Source organism: Uloborus diversus, chromosome 4 (genome assembly GCF_026930045.1).
Source record: "Uloborus diversus isolate 005 chromosome 4, Udiv.v.3.1, whole genome shotgun sequence".
In the NCBI taxonomy this organism is placed as follows: Eukaryota; Metazoa; Arthropoda; class Arachnida; order Araneae; family Uloboridae; genus Uloborus; species Uloborus diversus.
Genome location: NC_072734.1, coordinates 16,779,772 through 16,791,953, shown reverse-complemented (window position 1 = coordinate 16,791,953; position 12,182 = coordinate 16,779,772). Strand labels below are relative to the sequence as shown.

Sequence of the window (12,182 nt, the reverse complement as noted above, 5' to 3'; positions counted from 1 at the left end):
AACATGAATTTCGTGCAGTTTCTAATTGCACAAAACCTCAAATTATTTCCATGATTATTAATTTGGGATTAACCTAATTACAGGACGGCCATTTTTGCAAAGGTTAAAGAGTAATCAGGGATAGAAGTGACATTTGACAACAAAAATATAGGAAAATATAGGAATTTTCTGAAAAAAATATAGGAATTGGATAGAAAATATAGGAATTTTCTGAAAAAAATATAGGAATTTGATGGAAAATATAGGAATTTTTTGCAAACAATATAGGATTTTTTCGAAATAATATAGGAACATTTTGAAAATAAAAAGAGGACATACAGGAATTCTTATAACAAGGCAGGCCAGTAGGACATTTTTTTTTCAAAATGCAATACAGTCGAACCTGTCTATCTCGAATTTTACGGCACATAAGAAAAATTCGAGATATGGAGGCTTCGAGATACAGAAGTTTTGAAAAAAGTTCTAAAAATAAGTAATTGGAGCAATGACTCGAAAGTAAAACTTTGGGAGCAATTTTACTAATCAACAATGTCCCCTTCCTCTCAGTTCCAGAATGGATTTAATTGCTGGAAAACTTGCTTTTTGTACATAAAGTTTTAATTCTGGAGGATTATGTGACTGCTAATATTAAGAAAAGTGCTTTCTGTCTCCAAATTCCAGTCAATAAAGATTGTTGGGGATGGAATTCAAGAAAGACACTTAAGTCGAAATTCGAGTTATGCAGGTTTTCAGAAAATTTCATTCAAGACAAACATGGGGGAAAACATTGAATTAATACTTTATGTGCAGGGAAAATGAAAAACTTCGACCCAGAGAGGTTTTTGAGATAGGCAGGTTCGAGATAAACAGGTTCGACTGCACTACTATTTGATTACAAACATGTAATAACACTACCTGACATAAGTGCAATACATACGCATAAATAAGTCTAAAAATACAATTCTGCTTTGTTCTTAGAATTTTAAGCACTTAAGCATCTTGTCTGATTCCATCCCGTGAATGACCAAATATATCGACTATGGTTCACACGTAGCTGCTGGTCCGGTAGCTTTCCGGTTGGAAAAAAATGATAGCTCCAGATTTACCCTATTATGTTGTTTGTATATTTATTTTGTGAATGAGCTGCTTTTGAATGTGGAATTTTGTGAATGGGGCCGCTTTTACGATGCGTAAATTTGTGAAGGGGCCGCAAAGCGGACCCAATTTGTGTCTGGAACGACCCCAAAGTGTGCATGTCTTTCCGACTTCCTCAATTCTTTTAAAATCGAGAACAGCTTTGCATATTCTTTTTTGAAAACTTGGCTGTGCGGCCTCTTCGGAGGCATTATTATTAAAATGAACGTTTAGTTGATACGCGAACTGCAGCACCTACATTCCACACAATTAAAACCAAAACAATCGAAGTTGAGATGAGCTATCCCGCAAGTAACAATAATTGCAACCGTAGCCAAACGCAAAGTTCCAAAAAAAGAAAAAAAATCGTGCGTGTGGAGACCTGAAACGGTAAGTGGCCGGAGAGCCCTTCCTAGAATGACATCATCAAAACCTACACAGCCCATGCGCCCATCATGATCGCCCAAGTTCATCGACGCCGAGTTCGAAAGTGAAGTTTTGAGGACTTGCGCAGGAGCTTCATGGGCTCAGAATTGAGCTGCAGAGACGAGCTAAAGTCAAACGCTGCTCCACTCAGGAAGAAACACGGTTTTAGCTTTAGAAAAGGAAGGAGACCATTTTCAATTAAAAAGAGGACTAAAGAGGACCAGTTAGGATTAAAAAGATGACCTTGGGAGGACCATTCATTTAATTTCAAGGAAGCACCAAAAGGCAAATTAGCTGCCTGCTGCTAAATCCATGAAGATAATTTGTTAATTAACCATAATACTGAGATTTTTAATGATACAATTCCTTTATCTTCTGCACAACTGTTCTTTTTATCCATTGAATAATATTATTATTTACACAAACATTTGGATGGGAGGGGGGGGGGTGCTGGTAGTCCCACAGAAGGATAGATGAAGCCGTGCTTCATCTTTCCTTAGTTTAAAATTATTTTTGTGTTTTTCTGTCTTGTAATGCTTCTTAATAGCATTATACCCTTCAAAACCGATATGAATCTATCACACACCAAACAGATCTACTGTATTCAAAGTTTTCCTAAAAATGTCTGAAATGCTCAATCACAAAGGGAAGTAGATCACATGAGGCTTAGTTTTGCAATTTTCATATTCAAAGTATATTTTCAAGAATCATAAAGCTTACATTAAAAAATTACTCCATGATTGCAGGGCCATGAGTGCTTTGAACCTTTATGGGGGGGGGGGGGGGAACAAATCCCCCCTTAGCAGGCATCATGCCGCCTGCCTTGTCTAGTGGTCAGACTGTGACAGGAAGGTCCGGGTTCGAATCCTGGCTCGGGCATGGACGTACTTTCTTTTGTCCTTTCTTTGTGTGAATCTAATGTTATGCTGTGAATAATTGCCTACCCTATAAACTGGTCCTTATGACGTGTGTACTGTGGAAGTCGGACTTCACACCAAATGACAGTGCGGTTGGAAAAATGAAGCAGCGCACCCCAAATTGCCAGCCTAGCTGGCACATGAGAACAACAGCAGGCATCATGACAATGAAATGATGTACACAAATTCAACTTGATGAAATTACATACTTCAACTTTGTTTCATATACAAATGCTACTTTAAAATGCTATGTACTAAATTATTTAAATTTAATATCCCCCCCCCACACACAAAAAAACAGTAATAAACGAAAATAAGCAAAGAATAATCAAAATTAAGTTTGAAAAACTAAATAAACTTGAATTAAACACAAAAATTATTAATTTTTTAGTTATTTAAATAAAAATTAAAACGTATCATGTCAAAATAACTTCTAATTGTCATAAATATAAAAATATTTATAAGATGCAAAACTATTGAAAGCTCACAGAAGCATATTTTCACGAACCAAGTTCAATGTTGGCATGTTTCCCATAAAACATTTATTTTCTACTAAATTAAACATAAAACATGCTAATCTAAGGTGGCATATGTGAAAATAACATTCGATTGGGAAAAATATTTCAACATTTACATGATTCAAAAAGATTGAAATTTCAAACACAAAAAGCAATTTTCCACGAAGTCCGAGTAAGTTCAATGTTACCGTGGTTTCCAAAATAATTCCTTCGTTAATTATTGAAATTAAATGAAAAATAAGCTAATATAAAGTAGCATATGTCAAAATAACTTCCAATTGTGGAACACATCAAAATATTTATAAGATGCAAAAGGATTGAAATTTCAAACGCGAGATGCAATTTTCCGTGAAGTCCGAATAACCTCAATGTTGTCATGGTTTCCAAATTTTTTCCTTCTTTAATCACCAAAATTAAACGAAAAATAAACTAAACTAAGGTAGCATATGTTAAAATAACTTCCAATTGTGGAACACATCAAAATATTTACAAGATGCAAATGGATTGAAATTTCAAACGCGAGAAGCATTTTTCCGCGAAATCCGAGTAAGTTCAATGTTGCCATGGGTTAAAAATATTTCCTTCGTTAATTATTGAAATTAAATGGAAAATAAGCTAATCTATAGCAGCATATGTCAAAATAACTTCCAATTGTCAAATACATCAAAATGTTTACAAGATGCAAAAGGATTGAAATTTCAAACGCGAGAAGCAATTTTCTGCGAAGTCCGAATAAGCTCAATGTTACCATGGTTTCCGAAGTAATTCCTTCGTCAATTATTGAAATTAAACGAAAAATTCGCTAAACTAACGTAGCATATGTCAAAATAACTTCCAATTGTGAAACACATCAAAATATTTACAAGATGCAAAAAGATTGAAATTTCAAACGCGAGAAGCATTTTTCCGCGAAATCCGAGTAAGTTCAATGTTGCCATGGGTTAAAAATATTTCCTTCGTTAATTATTGAAATTAAATGAAAAATAAGCTAATCTATAGCAGCATATGTCAAAATAACTTCCAATTGTCAAATACATCAAAATGTTTACAAGATGCAAAAGGATTGAAATTTCAAACGCGAGAAGCAATTTTCCGCGAAGTCCGAATAAGCTCAATGTTACCGTGGTTTCTAAAATAATTCCTTCGTTAATTATTGAAATTAAACGAAAAATACGCTAAACTAACGTAGCATATGTCAAAATAACTTCCAATTGTCAAAAACATCAAAATGTTCACAAGATGCAAAAGGATTGAAATTTCAAACGCGAGAAGCATTTTTCCGCGAAGTACAAATAAGTTTAATGTTGTCATGGTTTACAAATTTTTCCCTTCTTTAATTACCAAAATTAAACGAAAAATAAACTAAACTAAGGTAGCATATGTTAAAATAACTTCCAATTGTGGAACACATCAAAATATTTACAAGATGCAAAAGGATTGAAATTTCGAACGCGAGAAGCATTTTTCCGCGAAATCCGAGTAAGTTCAATGTTGCCATAGTTTCCAAAATAATTCCTTCGTTAATTATTGAAATTAAACGAAAAATAAGCTAAGCTAAGGTCATGTCAAAATCACTTTGGATTGTAAAAACATCAAAATATTAACAAGATGCAAAGGGATTGAAACCTTAAACACGAAAGCAATTTTTCGCGATAAATCAAACCGAATATATATATGTTCAGAAAATTGCACTATTGAAACACAATCCAATGATTTTTGAAAGAATTCAAGTAATAAAGAAACTTTTCATACATTTTCAAGGTTTTCAAGCACTTGAAAAAAAAAAAAAAGACCTTTTTTTCCCAATAACCTTTCAAGGTTTTTTTAATGGGCGTACGAACTTGGTTTAACACGCGCTGCGGCGGCGTGTTTGGGTGTACAGTAACTTTTAACGAAATGGAAAAACTTTTAAAATGTGATATTTAAGTAAAAACTACGTAAAAGCGGACTAATCAGACTGAAATGTTAAAAAGCGGTCTAAAGCGGACTTTACCATAAAAAACGAACTTTGGCGGGAAAAGCGGACCATTTGGGAGCCCTGCTTAGATAAAATGGCGTCTGCGCGTCGCTCGCGGAAATGCAGTAGCAAAAAGTCGGGGGAAAAGTAAAAAAAAAAAAAGGAAGCGGAAACTGAAAATATAGGAAAATATAGGAATTATAGGAAAATAGGAACCTTTTTCAGAAATATAAGAAAATATAGGAATATAGGAACGCTGCGATGCCTGGAGTAATACTCAATGTATATTTCATGGAAAAATGACACAAACATTCCCACACACATGAAAACACATTAATTTTTTTAAGTCAATGGGAGAACAAGTATCCTCTCTTGCCTCCCCTAAATGAAGAGTCTGATTTAAAATATATAGCTGAGATCCTCCCTCTTTAATAAAGATGCTTGATAACATAAAATGTTCCAGAAATTTTGATTCTTTACTAAATAAAATAATGCCTTTTTAGTTCTTGGTTAATATTCTAAATTTTACCAAATGTAAAGCCACTAGATGTAGATGCTGCAGTTTGGCCCAGAGTCGGAAAACCCGTGCCACTAGAAATGGGAAAGCCGGTGCCACTAGAAGCAGGAAAGCCAGTGCCACTAGAAGCAGGAAAACCTGTGCCACTAGAAGCAGGAAAACCGGTGACACTGGAAGCTGGGAATCCCGTTGTTGAGAATGAAGGTGCCGTCTGAGCTATGCCAGATGCTGGGGCTGAAGATCCTGAAGAAATTAAAAGATGAATAACAAAGGTCAAAGTATTCAGAAAGAAATATAAAATTAATTAATGTAACATCAATTAGTAGGCCTCATCAAAGAGATTTTGTGAAGTGTTTTGGAAAATTCTAAGGCTAATTGGCAATTTTGGATTATTTTCAAAAATATAGTTAAAATTGAGGGTGCAGTGTGGTAGATAAAATGAAAAATTATTACACTTTTACAGTTATGCTTATGCCTTAGCAATGATAATTTCAATTAAATTGTGTGCATAGGAGGAAAATCACAATTTCAATTTCAAAAGGAAATGAATTAAAACAATAGGGATGATTTCGATACATTACAAAAATTAAAAAGGGGGCACGGAACCAAAAACCTTTTCCATTTCCAGTCTTACCACTCATTTTAAACTACAATGATGATTATTTTATGGTCATTGTAGTTAGTTTAGCCCAGTAAAAAAACAAAGAAGATAGTTTCAGATAAACAACATTAATTGCATTTCATTATAGTGGCAGCCATTTATACGAATCATGTTTGTTTTAAACAGTTTTCATTCCATAAAGCGGCTAATTCAATAAAGCAGCTAACTCAATAAAGTTCGATTTTGTTCCGTTTTTGATGATTTGATTCATTAAAATGGTTGATTCAATAAACCCATTAATTCAATTACCGGTGTCCACTATAAATAATTTTCTACTTTTAAAAAAAATCTGGACTGATTCAGATTTAAAATTATTATAACATAACAACCATTAAACAGTTTTCAACCTGATCCTATTCTGCTCTGGTCGCCTCACAGAAGAAAACGGATTACACACATACATTCGAGCAAATCGTGTTAACTGATTAACTGAAAGAAGTTGAGCTAGGTTACACCAGAAACATATAGGGGAAGGGAGGGGAATATTTTTGAGAAAAACTGGTATCCTGGAAGGAACCTGAGGAGGGGGATGAACCATAGATGAATTTACAAAATAGACTTTACCATAACTAGATTATACAGTCGAACCTGTCTATCTCAAATTTTACGGGAGAGAAGAAAAATTCCAGATATGGAGGTTTCGAGATACAGAGGTTTTGAAAAAAGTTCTAAAAATAAGTAATTGGAGCAATGACTCGAAAGTAAAACTTTGGAAGCAATTTTACTAATCAACAATGTCCCCTTCCTCTCAGTTTCAGAATGGATATAATTGCTGGAAAACTTGCTTTTTGTACATAAAGTTTTAATTCTGGAGAATTATGTGACTGCTAATATTAAGAAAAATGCTTTCTGTCTCCTAATTCCAGTCAATAAAGATCGTTGGGGATGGAATTCAAGAGAGACACTTTAGTCGAAATTCAAGTTATGCAGGTTTTCAGAAAATTTCATTCGAGACAAACATGGGGGAAAACATTCAATTAATACTTTATGTGAAGGGAAAATGAAAAACTTCAACACAGAGAGGTTTTCGAGATAGGCAGGTTTGAGATAAACAGGTTCGACTGTATAGATTCACGCCTGCACAAATACATTTTGATGCTGTTCAGATACATTTGCTGTAGATAAGTGCATTGGCTGAAAATTGTTAATAATATCCATGTTAAACACTGATTATCTTCAAAATTTGAAGATAAATTAATCAAAAATATTCATTATTGCTTTCACGAATAAATGATTGAAAGCAAAATGTATTTTTTTAGTAAAAATTTTATCTACCCACTGCACGTTGATTTTCATTCCTGCAGATAGTTGTGAGCTATGTGTGCAGATACTATACATTTTTATCTTACCTACTAATGGACTTTACTTGTAAATTTAAAATGGATGCATTTATCCACGATCATTCAACCATCTGGGGGGAAAAAATATATTTTGAAACTAAAATGACAGCAGATAATCAAAAATTTACTGTATGTACTGGATTTGGAATAAAGCACCAGAACAGTAACTGGTAAAAAAATTTCATAAATATTAAAAGCACTCACTATACTTGTTATTTTATTCCCTCTTACAAACATATTCAACTTGCGATAACTCAAAGCCTACACACTTAAAAGAAAACTGAAATTTTACAAAAATTACACAACTGTATAATGACATTTAATTTCCCTTGCTTATCCTCTGGTATATGTGCTTATTTTGTTAATTATTTTTCTTTCATTAGTATCAACTATTGGCAGTTTTACCTTAAATAAATTTCATGCTTACAATATTTTTTTTTAATGGTTAATGAAAAACTCACCAAATGTGGATGTGCCAAAAGCAGGTTGCGCGGTAAAACTAGGTGCGGAGGTGCTAGGGAAAGAATAAACATTTAAAAGCCTATAGATTCCATTTCATATATTTCAAATGACAATGAGTTTTTAAGAAATTAAATCATTAATTTAACCATGGATGAAGAACAAATCCAAAATAATTTCCTGGTTTCATCAGGGGTCTGTCCAGGATTTTTCACAGGGTCCGTTTTTTGTGAAAAATCAAATAATTTTGTGAAAAATGAATTAATTTTGTGAAAAATCAAAGAATTTCGCAATTTTTTTTTTTTTTTTGTTAAAACGAAATTTTAGAATTTAGAGATGGCACAAACTGCATCAATTAAACTTAAAGTTGAGTGTTTTCTTCTTCTATGACAAGAAAATCATTCTGGATTTTTTTTTTTTCTGATATTTGGCGGGGGGGGGGGGGGGGGGTCCCTTTGCAGTTCTAAGTTCATTTCGCAGATATATATTATTATTGTTTATTAAATCATGAGCGGGGAGAAAAGTGCTTACCAATGCCTTTTCAGAAAAGTTTACAAAAACACCGCTGCTAATTAGCTGTGATAAAACAAACAACCATTATATTTATTTGGCAGTAGCAATTATTTATCGCTTGCAGGAGTATAGGAGCATCGCAAGAGTGCCGATTTTTTCTTTTTTTCAAAATTAGCCGATTTTGTAAATATGCGATTTTGTAAATATGCGTTATTTTGCTTTCAGATTTGCTCTTTCAATAAACAATTTGTGACAGATCCGATCTTGTTTATCAGAATTTTGTGAAGGGTCCGTTTTGTTTGATCGGGATTTTGTGAAAGGTCCGTTTTGTTTGATCGGGATTTTGTGAAAGGTCCGTTTTGGTTGATCGGATTTTTGTGAAGGGTCCGTTAACGGACCCAAATATCCTCTGGCCAGACCCCTGTTCATTTATTTTGGAAGTTATTCATGAACAAAGCTTAAAATACTGTAAGTTTTCTTATGAACAAATTTACAAGCAGATTTGTATAACAAGCAAACAATTGAATTAAAAATTTTAAAAACCTCGTACCCTGCCTCATATTGAGATGAATCTTGCCGGGAAAAACCGATAAAAGTTTTCTAGAGAATGTGGGAAAACACATCAGACTACAGTTCTACTTCTAGTTAACGATTTCCTCAATCTAATTATACATTTCACTGGCCTGGATTTGAATGACCATGCTCCTAAATTTAATGACATCCTTGATTTATCTTTTCGTTCAAGGGATTTTTTTTCAGTCCCTCGACAATTGTCAAATTGGGGAGTATACAGTGGTGTGAAAATTATTAGAATAATTGTGAAATTTATAGTAAAATCTTGTTATATCAAAGAAATAATACCTTATTTTAAAAATATTAATACATTTAATATTGAGGAAGCATTCAGATATGCAAAAAAGTTTTTACGGACAAAATTCTTAAAGAATGCTAATTTGGTTTTTGTATCTTTGAATATTAAATTCTTACAAAGGTGTAAAAGACATAGATGGAATCCCTGACAAACTTTGAATTTTTTTACATTTTGTTCAGAATCTGCAGGTAAGACGCCCATAGGACCCTCTGGACTAACGATTCTCAATTGGTGGTGCGACATCAGTCGGTAAAAAATTTTGACCAGTATTACTTGTCCCATGTTAAAAAAATTTCTTAATTATTGAAGAAAAAGAAAACAACATACTAATCTCTTCTTTGTGTAAAAACTTTTACATGAAATTTTTTAATTAATTTTTGTACTTTTCTGTAATTTTTATCAACATTTATTGTTTAGGTACAATTATTACAATGATTATCTCAACATGTGAATATGTTTTGCAGCAGCTATTTAACACAAAGTAAAGTTTTATTTTAATATAACAATTCATTTATTATTATTATCATTTTATGAAAAAGAGAAAAAAAAACCTCAGCCATTCACAAAATATTAAACAGCCTTTGAGTTGAAAGTTTTTTTTTTTTTTTTGCAAAAGAAAAAGGGGGTAAAATTCGGCAATCTGTAAAAAAGTTCGCATTTTCAACAGTTCGCATTTTTTTTTTTTTTGCACAAACTTGTTCCTCAAACTTCTCTCCCATGATAGTAAACTCATGCTCTTTCCACAATCTTATGATGAACAATTCTATAATGGCTTCAGCATAACACTGTCTAATTTCAAATGCTTTTGTTCTTCATTTCAAAGGTTAAACCACCAAGTACATTGTTTCAGACTCTTGCTTTATATCATTGAAATCTACAAGGGGAATTGGAGCATTAACATCTCTTTTAGACTGCAAGTGGGGATTCTTCAATTCGGATTCTTCAATTCACAACTTATTTTTTATAATTTCATCAAATCTTTTAATAAATAATAGTAGGAAAATTTGTACAGATGTATGTATCAATTTTAAACATTTTACTTCATATTTAGATTTGAAAAAATTTCATTGATTAACCTCTTGTTCTTCCTACCAAAATACCCAGTTTGAGTATTTACCCAGGCCTAGAGTAATTACGCAAACATATAGGATTCACCTTACCCACAGGGTATTTACCCGATCCACATCACTAGGTAAAACAAATAAGATGTTCTCTAACAATCAGAGCAAGAGCGTCAATTTTTCGAGCCTCAAATCGTGAAACTGCTGTTTTTACCAGTCTTCCTTCATGTTTTATATATAGTTTCATTTGAAAAAACGTATATATTGGGAATTAGACTCCGTCTTCAGAAGGTGCGCCCCCCTACCCCTTTCCCAGATTCAGCAGTCAACTAATAAAAACATAGGGAGAATACATTTATTACATCGCCCTTGAGGGCTCCCTTTGCCTGTCCCACAGTGACTTTATAGATATGGATCCTTCGAGAAAAATATTAATTAGAGCATGAGATGTTGCTTCACTCTAAAGTATTTCGTTTAAAATTGATAAAATGAAGATCCGACGAAAAGTGCTTAAAATGTGACAGAAAACCTTGAGAGTCATATCAGTATGCAACATGTAAATGAATTTAAATGGAAGCATGCATTGACATATTAACAGAAAATTATACGGTGATTGAAAACGTAAAAAGGAATGAGGCGTTTAAAAATCAATAAGACACTTTTTGAAGAGGGATTTTTTTTCTCTTTTGAGAGAGAGAGGAGTGTATGCATATTTCAATCTTTTCCAGCACAACTTATGAAGCGTACGATACCTGCTAGGACCAAAAGAAAATCCTCCAAAAGGTGCTTGAGTGGTTTGTTGGTCACCAAAACCAAATGCACTCATGATTACTATTTTATGTACACAATGTTGAAATGACACAACAGAATATCACATGTTTTTGAAAAAAAAAATTTGAAAACGGACACGGCCGCTCGGCAGCCGCTATTGAAGTTAATGGATGCCAACTATTCTTTAAAAACTTTCATTTAAATATCAAAAATTTAGTTCATTGTTTTAATTAAACATGATTAGTGCATTTTTTAAGCCATCAAAAGACAGTTCTTTTTTGGTCAAACTCGTATTTTTAACTTGTCCAATTTTGCCGTCCTTTCAAATTTATCGTCCTTGTTCGCCAGCGCTTCTGTTTTTTGTGGCGAAAATATAAACTAGCATTCACAAGAGAATTTCTTCATATGTTCTATCCCGAAAGTGCTAGAATGTCTTCGATTGTGGTTGGCTTTCAAAACATAGAAAAATTATGTGAAGTTTCTGCGATTTCCGAGTTTATTATGGCGAATTTCATTTGAGGAAAATTCAATGTCATAAGTTGAAGTTGTCTAGTGTGTATTCTGTAAAGCTATAGGTATTTGAAAATCAACATTTAGCTTCTGTCAGACGAGTTTATAGAAATTTTGAAACTTCAGAACAAACATATCAAGTTCTTGGTACAAACATAAAAATAACTTTTGAAATTATTCTTTTTGAACAATAATTTTGACATTTTGTTGCTATTATAAAATATGTTTTGCTTCTACTTGAAAACGAATCATGCTTTTCTTAATGTGATTTCTAAAATTTATTGTTGAAATGTTAAATTTAATTTGGGTCGAATTTATAACGTTAAGTTGAAGACGTCTGCTCTGTTTTGCTTTTATAATAGTGGTAAAAAACTGTTTAAGCGTGGTTTCATGATATGTTTTTATAATGAAATGTTCCTTAAAATTATATATTGTACGTTGAGTTGAATTCTATGATGATGGCGTGATGCTATGGCCTGGTCGAATTAAATGACCACACATTTAGCTATATTTTCAACTTCTAAAACTACTTAAAGTTTTCATTTTTG

At 32.9% G+C, this 12,182-nt stretch overlaps 1 protein-coding gene across 2 annotated transcripts in view; it reads right to left on the bottom strand.

Moving 5' to 3' along the window:
* LOC129220195 (nucleoporin p58/p45-like) overlaps positions 1-11,280 on the bottom strand; it is a 63,551-nt gene extending 52,271 nt beyond the window's left edge. For both annotated transcript variants that reach the window (XM_054854557.1, XM_054854558.1), the window contains exons 1-3: positions 11,106-11,280; positions 7,911-7,963; positions 5,461-5,691 (exon numbers count right to left, since the gene is read on the bottom strand). In XM_054854557.1, coding sequence (XP_054710532.1) covers positions 5,461-5,691; positions 7,911-7,963; positions 11,106-11,179 — 358 coding nt within the window. In that variant the 5' untranslated portion in view covers positions 11,180-11,280. The remainder of the gene's footprint in view (positions 1-5,460; positions 5,692-7,910; positions 7,964-11,105) is intronic.
* Between the last annotated feature and the right edge of the window lie 902 nt (positions 11,281-12,182).